Genomic DNA, 14,176 nt, shown 5'->3' with positions numbered 1-14,176 from the left:
GCACCCAGCACAGTGCCTGCACATAGTGGGTGCTCTACAAACAGCCGCTGGCTGGCAGATGACTAGACTTGTCACGGGTGTGCCTGCTGGCCTCCTGCCTCCACAGCCTCCCCCCTCACCGGGGCCTGTACCTGCCATGATGTTCTCCACCACGGAGACGAAGTAGGCAGGCTTGCTGAAGGTGGGCGGGTTGTCGTTCTCATCCTAGACGGAAGGGAAACAGGTTGTCAGAGCCAGGGAGGCCAGCAGGGCTGGTGGGCTGCTCGAGGGGAGGCTGGGCGGGGCTGGCACGGAGGAGCTTTGGCCTTCATGTATAACCAGAGCCAGGTGGGGTGTCATGGGGGGGCGGGTGCTCCCCTGGCTGGGCTACAGTTTGGGGAGGGAGGACAGGCCTTGGAGACACACATAAGAGCCAGGAAGATGGAAAAGGAAGGCAGTGGTGGGGTTGCCTAGAACCCTCAGCTTCCTTCTCTCCCATTGGTTTTCGAGCGCATCTCCAAGCTTTACTCCTGTTCTGCTCAGCTCAGCACCCTCCATGCTGGGGGTGCCCGCTTGAAACTTCCCTCCCAGCGGCTCTAAGATGGTGATGGAAAGTTCTAAGACCCTTCCCACCAGAAGGAAAGGGAGAAAAGAACACTCGGACCTAAAGTTCCTGGTTTCCAGAGCCTGGATTCCAGGCCCCTCTGTGTAGGTAGGAATAAGAGCGGCTCCTCCACCTACCTTCTGGGGCAAAGCCTGGCCTGGAGCCCACCACCTCCTGTTCTCCAGCAGTCCCTCATCCTGTCCTGCCTCCACCAGAGACCAGCCTCGGTGACACAGTGGCCAGGAGCTGGTGAAGGCCAAGGGGCTGAACCGGCCCAGACTTGGCCTCCTCCTGCTCCCCCTGCTCCTCTGTCTCCCTCTTCCACTCTTGGGACGATCTCTATGCCCTCGAAGACTCTGGTCCTCGCCCACTGCTTTTTGTAAGCACTCAACATGAATTTCTTTCTATTGACCTCTTGGAGGAAGCCCCCAGGCCCCCCTGACCCTGAGCCTTTCCCCTTCCCCTGGGAGCCCTGGGCGTGGTGGCCCCCAGGGAGTCTCCTGGCTGCAGTGTTCACAGCACAGGCTTCCCTCACAGACCTGGGAGCTCCTTGAGGGACAGACTCCCCTAGAAGCCCACTTTGCTAGCATCACTTATACCCGAACAGCAGTGAAAGTGAGACAGGCATGACAGCTGACTGTCCACGCCTCAAAACTTCCGAGAACCCCATGCTGCCGGAACTGCAGACTGCGAGTACCCAGAAAGAAATGCCGCTCTTCTTCCCCAGCCTGTCCCCGGGATCTGGGCTGTGCAGCACCTCCCCTCCCCCACCCCCAAGCCTCGGAAAACTGGCGGTGTGAAGGCTCGCCTGCCATTCAGTGCCCCAACAGCATGCCCAGGCATCCCCCCAGTGCAGGCGCCAATGCCCCATATATGTATATATTTAAGCCTTCCGCTTGGCTGCGCGAGACGGCGCTGAGAATGTCAGTGACAGAGCGTGAGGCAGAAACTTATTAGCGGTGATATTTCCCCGGATCCTGGCACTGCATTCGCTATTAGTTCTAATTCAGCAGCTCCCTCTACAAAAGCTTATTGTCCCCTAATGGGAAATCTACAAACCAAGTTTGACTTCTTTATTAAAAACCAACAAGCAGTGGGTGAAAAGGAATCACCTGGCGCCCCCCTCCCCCACCCCTTTCTCCTCCAGGAGCCTCCCGCCCTGATCTGCCTCTCCTCGCCCCCAATCAGTGCCAGAGACGCTGCTGTGAACTTCTCATCTCTCATCTTCACCCCCAGTTGAGAGAAAATCCCTTTGGTGGACGGAGGAGGCAGCTTAGACAAGTGACAGCTACTTAAAAATCACCCATGTGCAAAATCAACCCAAAGGCGATGACCTTTTCAAGTGTGGTCCTTAGACAAAAGTGACTAGTGACTACACCACCCCAAAGCCCTGCTTGAGGGAGTATGGTCCCTCATGGCCAAGGTGGCTCCTGTCTTTGTTGCCAGAACGCACCCACCCCTTCCCCGCTGTAAGGGCCAGAGCACACCCGGAGGGAAACTGTGGGGCCCTTGCTGGTCTGCAGGACAGCTTTGAGGGAATTTGAAAATGACCCTTTCTGCTGAGCTCAGGTAGCTCCAGGCCCGGTGGATCCCTGCCCCCACCCAGCCCTGCACTCGGAGACCCTCTGTCTGGCTTCAGGGAGGGAGGTGGAGGCTGCTGACCCCTCTTTTATTCACAGTGAACGAAAGGTTCGTTTGGTTCCTTGGCCACCCTCTTCCTGTTTGCTTGGGCTCCCCCGGAGAAGCCGAGGTGAAAGGAGGAAGAGGCCCTTTCTGGGTTCCTTAACTGAGCCACCGGTGGGGGAAGCTGGGGTTTGGGGCAGTCCCTGGGTTTCAAGATCCCATCGGGGCCGACCTTGGAAGGCCTTGCTCCTCAAAGTGTGGTCCCCTGACCTGAAGCGTCCGCATTGCCTGGACCTTGCTGGGAATGCAGAGCCTGGCCCCTGCTTAGGTCCGCTAAAGAATTTAAGATCTCCAGGAGATCCATGCAAACCGTGAGGTGTACTGGTTTCAATCGCACGCAGCTAGGGATTTCTGAGACTTCGGGCCTAGGAGTACACTGGAAAGGATGTGAACTCAGGAGTCAGACAGGTCAGGATTCCAATCCTAGCTCACCAGGACCGGGAGCAAACTCAAGAGAGGAAGGCCCTGGACCTGCTATATTTGGCCTCATCTGTGGAATGGGATTGGGAAAGTTTTAATTTCCACGTGGCCAACTCTGCCTGTCCATCCCTGGGCTGGTGTAGATCACCTTAACTTATTTCCTGACTCCACCCCTATTCTCACCCTCTCCCTCATCCGCTTCCCCCAAACTAGAGTGCATCTTCTCTGTCTGGCTGAGTTCTCAGAAATTCCCATTGGTACCGGAGATGCTGCTGACAGTATGCGCGACCATCCCACCAGCTCCGACGACAGCCAACATAACAGGTGTCAAGAGCCACCTGCGTGATCCCAAGCCTCATGATAATACCATGACGTGGTACCATGATTATCCCCATTTTGCAGATGAAGAGACTGAGGTTGAGAAAGACAGAGAGTTTAGGACCCCAGGTCATAGAGTTAGAGGGTGGCAGAGCTGGGTCTCAGAGCCATACGCCTCCCAAACTCTGTTCCTTCCTCCATTCTTCGAGGAGGGGGCAGGTTTCACAGACACCGTTGTTTCCTCCCATCCCTGCCGCTGCACCTTGCTCACTGGAAAAAGTCACCATGCCTGAGCGGACAATACCAACCAGGTGAAAATGGTGGGTCGCTCGAGCTTGGGAGTGTGACCAGGACTGGGGCGCTTTGGGGGCTGTGTTTAATCAAGATGGGTAAACTAGGGTTGGGGCCACGTGGAGAAGGAACTCAAGGACGGGGTCATAATTGACAAGGAATGCATTCTGCTTCTTTGGTGCCCGCCTGCCTTGGTGCTTCAAAGTGGGAGGCTGTGGGTAAAAGGCAGGCCATGAGTGTTTAGGGTTCTGTGGATCTCCTCTTTCCCAGCCGCCCCTCCCCCCAGCCTCCCACCACTCCCTGAAACCTGCGAGGGACCCCAGACTCTGCTTTTCCCTTAGCTGTTTCTTCACAGCCTCACCCTCTGATGCCACCCCTAGATCCTGCTCCTGGATGCCCACATGCAGGGCTCCCCCTGAGGCATCACCCTCCACCTCATCACTGCCAGCCCATCCTAGGGAGCAAGCGAATAGGCTTCCCTGCCCAGACAAGGACCATCCCACCAGGCAGCTGGCCCTTGGGTCTCTGCTCTGGGTTGAGAGGATGAGGCTTGGTAAAGCCAGGTGTGGGGCAGCACCAGAAGCTGCTGGTGAAGCCATCTGGCACAGGAAGGTCATCCAGCACTTCTGCACAGGAGATTTTGCAGAGCGCACGTCAGATCACAGTGTATCTCCTAACCTGCCCATCTGATCTAATCTTCCTGGAGTCTGAAATGCACTAACTCTTCCGTCAACACACACTCATGGCTCCCGCAGGCAGCAGCCTTTATGAGATGGGGGTTGTATGTGGGGGGTGGTGCCTGCACATGCACAGTGGGGAAAGGCCACTGGAGCCCCCTTCAGACCATGATCTGCATCCCTGGGATCGCTAGTGGGGCAGCACGGGGCAAATGAACCGGCTTGGAGATGGATTCAGTGACTGATAATTTCAGACACGGAGAGCACTAACGTGTGTTTGATATTCATGTCAGACCAGTTGTGGTTGGGTTTCAGGCCCCTTTAGATCTTCAGAGGAGCGGAAAAAGGAAAGAGAAAAGAAAGAGGGGGATATATAGAGAGAAAGAGACAGGAGAGAGATGACCTCCCTGTAATTTCCCTTCAACTTCACAAAGCATGGCTCTACACGACAGAATCCCATGACATTTCCTCCTGCTTGAGCCCCAGTTCCTGCTCCCCACCAGTGGGCATCCTGAGCCCCCCCTAAAGAAGTTAGAGTATGATGGTGGGGCTCTTCTCACATCCCAGGGCCTGGCCTTCCTGGCTGAGCTAGGGAGCAGCTTGGCCGCTCAGCGATGGCAGAAGTTTGCAGGACAGTCTGCTGAGTGACTCCCCAAGCTGCAGGGACAGCCAAGGATGTAGGGACACTGTCTGACACCACTGGGTTCAGGCAGGGCACCCAATACTCACCACCCCTTACCCTGGGAAGGTAAGCCCAACACTCACCACCCTTTACCCTGAAAGGGCAAGACCAACACCCCAGGTACTTACAAACACCTCGATGGTGACAGGGACAGTGCTGTTCAGAGGGGGATTGCCAGCGTCCTTGGCCATGACCGTCAGGTAAATCAGCCCGTTGGGTATCTGCTCGTAATCCAGGGGACGGCTCACACTGATCACTGAAATGACAGGAACATGGCCCCAGGCCTCCTATAAGCAGACTTTAGATGCCTGTCCAGCCAGGGGTCTCCTTTGGGCAGAGAGGCTGTGGCTGGCACAGGCTGGCCAGCTCTGCCTCATTCTCTGCCACCCCCCCACCCCCGGCTCTGAACTCCTGGAGCCTCGTGGTCTTGACTTTGGTGAGGCACAATACTGAGCACAGCTGGTGTTGACTGTCTTGGTGGTAATGTAACCACCGCTTTACAGGTGAGGAAACCAAGCTCAGAGAGGCTCAGTAATTTGGCCAAAGTCACACAGCCAGCACTGTGTTAGAGGTGGGACTTGAGCCTGTGTTTCCCTGAATCCAGAGCCCAGGCTCTTCCCCCAGTAGGTGCTACTGCCTGCTCATCTGTCTGTCTGTCTCGCCCACTTATCCGGCACTCTCCATCAGCCTGGAAGCCTCTTGGAGGGCAGGGTCATGCCTCTGGCTCTCTAGTATCTGGGAGGGAGCTCCAGATATGCAGAAAGCTCATCCACTCCGGGGTGGATGACTGGGGTGATGCCGACAGTGGGGTGCAGATGGCAGCTCCTTCCTCAGTCTCTCTGGCCCTGCCTGATCCCTCCCAAGGCCTCTCTCCTCTCTCTCCTTCCTCCCGTGCCTCCTCCCTTTACCCCATGGGCTCTCCATGCCCATCCTGTCCAGCAGCCTGCTCTGGGCACTGCTGACCCCCTTGGGGGGACCCTCAGGTGTGGCCAATTTTACTCTCAGCAGAACTTTGCTTGAAAGGGGTAAAGACAGCCCTAAAGCCAGAGGCAGGCAGAAGTGAGGGGGAGCCGGGGGCAGCTGAGAGATGTCGCCTTCTGATGTCCCCACTGCGGCACATGCCTGAACTCTCCCACAGGTACTCTTCTGCTTGGGGAGGGAAGGCTTATGGGCTCCCACGTGGGGGGCATAGGTGGTCTGCTGGGGCATTACGACAATATGAAATCACCACTTTCTACACAGAAAATGGAAGTAAAATCTTTGCTTTAGTGATATAAAACCTAAGGGAGGGTCTAGCTACAAAGAGGCTGGGGTATGCCAGTAGGGAAAGACATTTCAGGTCTTTGAGGGGCAGGGAATAGATTTTAGAGAGAACACGGGGCTGTATCATCTGGAGCGAGGACCGCAGTTTCCGTGACCTCGTCTCCCTGACCTGACTGTGGGGTACAGGAGGAGGGAGCGCTGGACTCAGAGTCACCCAGAGTGCATCCATTCTGCCTTGGGGTCACCTATGCCATCTTCAAGCATTCGGGAAGCTTCCCACAGGAGGGGATGTCCAAATGACCAGCCTAAGGCCAAAGGAAGGCAGAGCAAAGAGACAAGGAGGAAGGGTTTTCCTGGCAGAAGGAACAGACTCAGCAAAGACATGGGAGTGACCGGTAAGGGGAGAGTGTCGAGGGTCTCAGAGAGGCTGGGTTCTGGTGTGGATACAGACATGCTGAAGGAAGAAGCTGGAGCAGCAACCCAGAGCCAGATCACATGTGTGTCTGTCTGTCCCTCTGCTGTATGACCTCGGGCAAGTCATTCCCTGTCTCTGGGCCTTTGTTGCCCCTCCTCTGAGAAACAAGGCTGTCTCAAGATCTTGGAGCTGAAGGCTGCTGCTGCTACTCCCTGCCTGGGTCCTGGGGATCAGGAGTCCCAGGAGGGCCGTCGGGGTGAGGCCCAGAGTCTAGGACTGTGCCTGAGCCCAGCAGGGAGTGGTCGCTGCCTGTGAGGCCACTGAAGCGGGCCCAGAGCACTGGGAAGGGCAGCCAACAAGCCTCTGCCTCACGGACCTGGCCAGGCAACCAGGGTAAGAACGAGGGGCCCTGCAGACTGTGGTAATATCAGATGCGGAGCTGCCCATGGCCTGAGACCCAGAGAAAGATGGAGCTGCTCCTACAGAAGGGCGATCCCAGGCCTGTGTCCCTCACCCTGGCTGATGGCTGTGGGGCAGCTCCCTGGCTTGTTCAGGGTGTCTGGGAGACAGACAGCCACGCCCCTTCTGATGGCCCTCTGGGGTGACTGACACTGCCTCCCCCCTCGCCCCACCCCCCCAAGCGTCGTGGGTGTACCGCCCTGCTCTGGCCCACCGCCCCTCCTCCCTGGGTGGCCCCCCGCGCCAGCACAAATACCTCCATAGCCCTCATACACGCTGATGTCGAAGTAGCTGCCGAAGGCGGAAGCGTTGACGATGCTGTAGGTGATCTGGTTGTTGGGAGGGGAGTCCTCATCGGTTGCCTGGGGGGAAGAGCGCAGACAGGCCGGTGAGCCCTCAGGGGCCAGGGCTAGCAGCGGGCAGGTAGGAGGGGAGGGATGGTCCTTTCTGGGTCGCCTGCCTTGGGAGATCCAGGCCCTCCTTTCCCTCAGCGGGAGGCCACCCTCTGGTTCCCCACAGACACACCTCATGTTGGGGTGTGGAGGTAGTGTGGGGATCTAGAAGGTCTGCTGGAAGCCTAGGGGAAGGGCCACAGAGGGCCCTCACTGACCTCTGGACCAAGTAGGCCCTGAGCTGTGCGCCTCCTTAGTCCCTCCACACCCAGCCGTGGCTTCCTGTTTCATTTTTGCCTGCCTCCCTCAGACTGTCAGCTCTGTGCCAGCAGGAAACTTACACTTCTCGATGGCTCCTGTGTACCTACAGTCCGGCACAATTTTTGGTACACTGTAGGTGTCAAATAAATGCATACTGCACAAATGCAAGGTGGGGTGGACGCCCTGGAATGGGGTCAGAGATCCTTCTTTCCCTCTGGGGTGACTGAATGAATTAGCTTCTTTTCATAGGTTTCTCTTCCTAGAGAGGCTCCAAGGGGCTCCCACCGCTCTGGTGTACCGGGAGCCGAGTGGGGTGGGACGGCATGGGGGTGCGGGTTCTGCCTTCTCTGCATCCCCCCATGCCCACCCCTGGTCCTTTGCCTTTCTTCCTGTCCACTTCAGAATCCAGCTCTAAAGGGAGGCTCTGGGCCCTGTCACTCTGGGTGGGCACAGTGGGGAAGGGGAGTGAAGACATGAAGAAGTCTCTGGTCTGGGGCGCCTGGGTGGCTCAGTGGGTTAAAACCTCTGCCTTCGGATCAGGTCATGATCTCAGGGTCCTGGGATCCAGCCCCGCATCGGGCTCTCTGCTCAGTGGGGAGCCTGCTTTCCCCATTCTTTCTGCCTGCCTCTCTGCCTACTTGTGATCTGTCAAATAAATAAATAAAATCTTAGAAAAAAAAAAAGAAGTCTCTTGTCAGAGTTACTCTGTGTGGGGGGAACTCACTGCAGGAGGACACTGGGAATATGGGGTCCCAAGTGGAGATCCCGCTTGTCACTTGCCAAGGGAGAGGGGGAGGACATCCCTTTGCTGAATGGTGACCTGAAATTTAAGCTGACCCAGACACTTGCCCCACTCAGTTACCAAGGACACCAGGGAAAGCTCCGACGCCTGACACAAATTGGGGCTGAGTTCTTTGTGGATGGCGAGTTGGCGTCTCTCATGGCAGCTTCCACAGGACGGTGGGCAGGCCGAGGCTGCCGAGGGAAGGACAGGAGGGGGGCTGGGTGGCAGGACGCTCTGGGTTCTTACCCGGAGCCGCACCAGCTGGGTGACAGAAGGCTCGTTCTCCCTCAGGGCCCCCACATAGGCATCCTTCTGGAAGGTAGGCACGTTGTCGTTCACATCCAACACGTTGATCCTGACCCGGCCTGTGGTCTCCTCGCCACCCCCATCCCGGGCGATGATTGTCAAGGTGAAGCGCTGGATAAGCTCGTAGTCCAGTCTGGCAATGAGCATGATGAGTCCGGTGTCCTTATCCAGAGAGAACCTGTGTCAGGAGGGACGGTGGGAGAGAAAGGGGCCCAAGCGTCAAGTCAAGCAGGTCAGAGATAAGGCCTGTATTTACCAGCCTGTCCTTGCCCGAGGGCATACACGGAAATAAAGTCAGAAGTCTGCCCTCTCTTCACTTGCCCTGACTCAGAAAAGTGTCTGTGTCTAACGCGGAGTAGGGTGGGAGGTGGGGGGCAGGGGTGAGGACCACACGGGGGTGGGGAATATCCCAGTACTGAAAGGGCAGGAGCAGGTTGATTTCGTCGGAGGGAACTCGGCAGAAAGACCCTCCTCCTGTGTGAACAGGAGTTTCCGCCTACCGTCCACGTTCAGACGCTGGAGAACAAGGACGGTCAGAAATTCTGCCGTTCCAGGTGCTTTGGCCCCTAACTGTTCTAGGCGGGTGGTAAAGCATCCAGCTAGGGGAGGGGTCACGGGTCATTTCTCGGGAGAGAGCCCTTCTCTTCTGCCCCAGGGTGGAGCCCTGGCTAAGAGCCTGGTACGTGTCTCCTGGGGAGAAGCGCAGTCCAGCGAGACCATCCCTCTAGCCTCCTCCTCTAAACAGTCCCTCGGGGGCCTCCCTTGAGTCGGAAGTTGGCACTTGTATGCCCAGATCTGGTCCTCTGAGCCCGGAAGGTCCTGGCTCCAGGACCAGGGAAGAAGACGGGAAGGGATGAGGAAACCCAAGTTGACCAGCATGAGGCCGTGTGGACGCGGGGGCCCAGAGGGACAGAGATGCCCTGTGCATGCCTCCTGCTGCTGGCTCCTTCCTGCCCTGGTGAGGCTCCACCCAGAGCGGCAGAGCAAGGCCGGACGGCTAACAATCTGTCTCTTCCTGAGCACCCCCACAGCCAGCCAGGGCCGGACCGCAAGCTGACAGCCCGTCTTCCTCATCCTGCCGAGCGTCCAGATGCCTCAGACCTGCTCTCTAACTTCCACTTGGTTTTGATCATTAAAAATGAGAGGGTTTCCCCTTCTGCTTAACTAAGGACAAGGAAAGAGATGGCCCAAAGCCACGGCGGGTGACAGGACGAGGCTGGCAGCAGCCCGGCGGTGAGGTGAGTCACCCCCCACCCCCCCAGGGGCTGATGGATGCGGCGGGCCCCCTCTTGCTGGAGGCCACGTATCCCGGTGGTGAAGACCACATGCCGATGCCGGGCCCTAGAGCTTACCGGCTGTGTGACTTTGGGCAAAAGTCTCAGCCTCTCTGAGTTTCTGCCTCTGCAAAGCACAGACGCTAACAGTGCCCGGTGCTGAGTTCCTCTAGCACTTTGGGGGATGAGGTCGGATCACGTGTGGAAAGCTCTGGACACCGAGCAGCACACAGCAAGGGTTCCCAGATGGGAGCTGCGGCTGCTACGGCCTTCACTGGGTGCTGTCACTCGTGTTCCTGAGCTGCTTCATCCCCAAAGCCAAAGGCTGTCTTTCGAGGGTCAGAAAGACGATCCCTTTGAGCGTTTAGAGGATTTGGCCACGACTGTGCCACGGCGACCGCCATGCCGGCAGGGACTCCCATGGGTTCTGACTCTCTGCTCAGTGCGTTAGCCATGGCGGCACCGCACCCTCCCTGGCTTCCCTGGGCACTGAGAAGTTTCCGGAACCTTGTGAATAGTGGAGTGCCACTGCTGGGGTAGCATGGGGTGGGGGGCGCTGGGGCAGGGTCTTACCGGTCAGGGTCATCGCTGAAGAAGTAGTTGACTTCGCCAAAGGTGCCCACGTCATTGTCTGTTGCCTGCAAAGGTCAGAACAAGAAGTCATTGCTGCTGGCCCCAGCAAGGCTCCTGATCTCCCTGGGAAATGTCCACAGCCGGCCCGTGGTTTCAGCAGAGGTTTGGCTTTTGGGGGTGGGACTTCTGGCCTTTGCCTCATACTTGGCTCCGCCGAGTCCTCTTCTGTACTAGTCCATAGTATAGGTGAAATGACACCATTCATTCAGTCGTCCGTTCCCTATTTTTTTTTTTAAAGATTTTATTTATTGATTTGACAGAGAGAGATCACAAGTAAGCAAAGAGACAGGCAGAGAGAGAGGGGGAAGCAGGCTCCCTGCTGAGCAGAGAGCCCGAAGCGGGGCTCCATCCCAGGACCCTGAGACCATGATTGAGCTGAAGGCAGAGGCTTAACCCACTGAGTCACTCAGGCGCCCCACTGTTCGTTCCCTATTAAGCATGCACTGTGCCAGGCACTGGGACTCTGCTCAGTTCCCAGGCGACTCACTGCCCTGGAGCCGGGCAGCCTGCTGCTGCCACCAGATGCCAGGAGCAAAGGCCTTGGCTGACCTTGTGGACATCTGCCTTACATTCGGGGGCTTCTCGATAAGACTGTGATTGGACAGAGATTCTGCTAATGAAAATGTTTCATTACTTTTATTTTAGCTTTAGTGAGGTATAATAGACAAATAAAATGGTAACATATCTGAAGTGTACAACGTGATGATTTGATATACATGTTCACTATAAAAGGATGTACCCCACTGAGTTAATTAACACATCCATCACCTCCCCTACTTACCATTTTTTTTTTGTTGTTGTTGTTGTTGTTGAGAACACGAAGTTCTACTCTCTTAGCAAATTTCAGTTCTACAATACAGCGTTATCAACCATGGTCATCATCTTACACGTTAGCTCCTTAGACCCCATTCATCTTACAGCTGAAAGTTGATACCCTCTTACCAACCTCTATTTTCCCCGCCCTCCACATCTTTATATCACGTATTTTTTGAGGTTCTCCTGCAAGTTCCTGGATTCTGTGAAATCTATCGAATTCCGTGTTCTTTATGATAGACCTGAATATTTGAGAAAAATCTGTGTTCAGTATACTTAGTCAAAGAAGGCAGAAGAGTGAATAATGTATTTCTACTCCAAATGATCCAAGTGAAAAAAAAAAACGTTTAGACCCAAAGGGTTCAGAACTCGGTTATCTAGGAAACCTGGTTACCCAGAAAGAGGCCATTTCTGGGATAGGGGCAGCCTCTTGTGCCCAAGTCCCATTCAATGTGCCCACTGTCTGTATTCTGGAAGACTGTGTGAGGCCTTCGGCTCGGTCAGGCTCCGAGCACAGCACAGGTTCTCAGGGATGCGTGTCGAATAAGGGACAAAGACAACGTTGAGCCATGGAAACCACCCTCCTATGCAGGACTGCTTCCCAGACAGACCCTCTCCCTGAGCCACTCCTCACCGCAACCATCATTTACAGAGCACCTTGCACTTGTCCCACATTTTCGTAATCACCCTGCAACGTAGGTCCTTTTATCAGCACGGCCTCCAATTCACAGACAAGGAAACTGAGGTACAGAGAAGGTAAAGAGCTCCCCCAAGGCTTCGCAGGGATCTGAAGCCAGTGCTGTCTTGCCATGCCCTTGGCCTCCATGTGTTACTGCTTTGAACAGGGAAGGGAGCTTGCTCTCAGAAGAACCTAGACAAAGCTCCTCAGGGTAAGCCTGCCTCCCTCCTCCCCTTCCAGGGACCAGAGAAGCAGGGAGGAGCCCCGAAGTTCCCTTTTGCCCCAGCGATCATCACCACCATGTGTGGCTGTAGTCAACTACTGGAAGTGGGGCTTGGCCTGGTGATGCCCTCAGGCCCCTTGGTGAGGTGTCAGTGTGGCCTGGAGACCCCAGTTCCAATACAGTGCCAACAGTCAGATCACTGTGTGACCAAATGTCCCCCCCCCCCAGGCCTCAGCATCGTGGTGGGTCAGAGGAAAGGTTCTGGGGGAGCAAGAGAGGCAAAGCCACACCTGCTGGGCTCCCTCCCAGGACCCAGTGCCGGGCACAGAGCAGCTGCTGAATGAATGCTTGGAAAAGGAATGATCAAGTTCTAGCAAGAAGGGGGTGGAGATCTGGGACAAAGCCAGGGAAGAGAGGGATTCAAAGGGGAGGGAGCAAAAGGGGCTGAGAAAAGGGGCCAGCTAGGACGTGTGGAGGGGAGGAAGAGAGGGCTAGGCTATGCAGGAACCGAGGGCCCCATCAAATCACGAGGGGGGAGTTTCTGGCCCTAGGGACAAAGCCCTTCATAGCTGGGTGCCCTGTGGAATGGCACTCAGACTGGTAGGACAGGAAGGAACCCAGAGGTCCCCCTTGTCCAGCCCTTTCACAGCTGAGGCCCAGGGAAATTGGGTGACAAGATGGGCTGGTCTCCTCTCCCCGGGCAGACTCTGGCCTCCAAGCCCCCAACCCCCATCCCCGCATCTTCCCCTGGAGGGCTGGGCACTGCCATGGCTCCCAGAGTGACCCCTTCCCCTGGGGCCTCCTGCTGCCCACCCACGCTGCTGATGTTGACCGGGGAAGATTTGTGAGTCCTTTAGTGCCGCCGTCTAATGACCGTATGAAATATGTATGCCCAGCGAAGAGGAAAGGGAGAACTTCCATCTTTCAAATACATGAAGCAGAATCAGAAGAAGATGAAAAGCTGCTCCTGGGGCCCTGCCATGACGGGGACAGCTGGCCCCCACACAGAGGGCCCTGCCAGGGTGCTCAGGCCAGTGCCCGCGGCAGGGGGCCTGGGTCAAGTGCTCCGTGCCTGGGAGGAGATAGCAAGCCCCATCACTCGGCAGCCCTGCCGAAGGCCCTTCTAGGCTCCCCAGTGCCCTGAGGGGACAGTCCCTTCTCCTCCACACACACTCATGGCCCTGCCCTCCGGGCCCCTGCTGCCGGCTCCAGCCTCGTCGCTGACCCAGGCCAGACCACGTGCGGCTCTGGCCCAGACTGGCACAGCCCATCTGCTCCCCTCTGCCTGGACCGCTTCCTTCCTCCCCTGTCTGGCTCACCCCTTTCTGTCCTTCTTGGCTCTCCAAGGCTGGGTTTGGGCTCCGCCCTTCAGGAAAGACTCCCAGCCCTGAAGATGCAGCAGAGAGGAAGCTGTCAGTGGCTGTGTTTCCTCCCTCCCGGCTCTGGCTCCCTGGGGGACACGGTGGGGTCATGGCGCCTGCACAGGTTGGGGGGGTGCTCAGGATCTCTGTCCTCTACAGTGACCTCTACATCCACGCAGATGCAACATGCATTCCTGCCCATGGATTTCATTCCAGCCCAGCCCTGTGAGCTGGGTACTGCTACCACCCCTGCTCCTTGCCTTTACCAAACGAGGAAGCAGACAGGATCTTCCTTGGGAAAGGTGCCCAAGGGCTCTCCACTGCTAAGTGGCAGAGGTGGCCTCCACGTCCGTGTCTAAAACCATTTAGCACCTCTGGGTCCCGTGGCAGCCGAGGTGCAGCTCTGCCATGCTGGCTGGCCCAGTGGAGGGCGCTGCTGGGGCCTGCCCCCTCAGCCCCTTTCTCATGCACTTTTCAATCAGCCTCCTTCCCAAGCCCTGCTTTGTGCCTGCACCCCTGAAACACATCCCGTGCCAAACAGCGACCCTTGGGCCTGCTTTAGGAAGGAGGGGCTGGGGAGTAACCAGGATCTGCACAGAGGCCACATGTACGCCTCGTGCCAGCAACACCCTCTCTCCTGCTGTGTTAGCCATTGGTGT

General features: G+C 56.8%; 1 protein-coding gene across 7 annotated transcripts in view; it reads right to left on the bottom strand.

Annotated features, from left to right (window-relative positions):
- Positions 1-14,176, bottom strand: part of CDH23 (cadherin related 23) — a 355,087-nt gene that overhangs the window by 120,592 nt on the left and 220,319 nt on the right. For 4 of the 7 annotated variants that reach the window (XM_044239712.1, XM_044239715.1, XM_044239714.1 and 1 more), the window contains 5 exons: positions 10,382-10,446; positions 8,475-8,712; positions 7,048-7,153; positions 4,783-4,910; positions 132-204 (listed from right to left, as the gene is read on the bottom strand). In XM_044239712.1, the coding sequence (XP_044095647.1) occupies positions 132-204; positions 4,783-4,910; positions 7,048-7,153; positions 8,475-8,712; positions 10,382-10,446 (610 nt within the window). Of the gene's footprint in view, positions 1-131; positions 205-4,782; positions 4,911-7,047; positions 7,154-7,316; positions 7,380-7,401; positions 7,446-8,474; positions 8,713-9,034; positions 9,121-10,381; positions 10,447-14,176 lie in introns of those variants that run through there. The other 3 variants (XM_044239716.1, XM_044239719.1, XM_044239718.1) reach the window with 3 other exon arrangements.

This window comes from Neovison vison, chromosome 2, assembly GCF_020171115.1.
Source record: "Neovison vison isolate M4711 chromosome 2, ASM_NN_V1, whole genome shotgun sequence".
Lineage (NCBI taxonomy): Eukaryota > Metazoa > Chordata > Mammalia > Carnivora > Mustelidae > Neogale > Neogale vison.
This window is presented reverse-complemented; position numbering and strand designations above follow the sequence as displayed.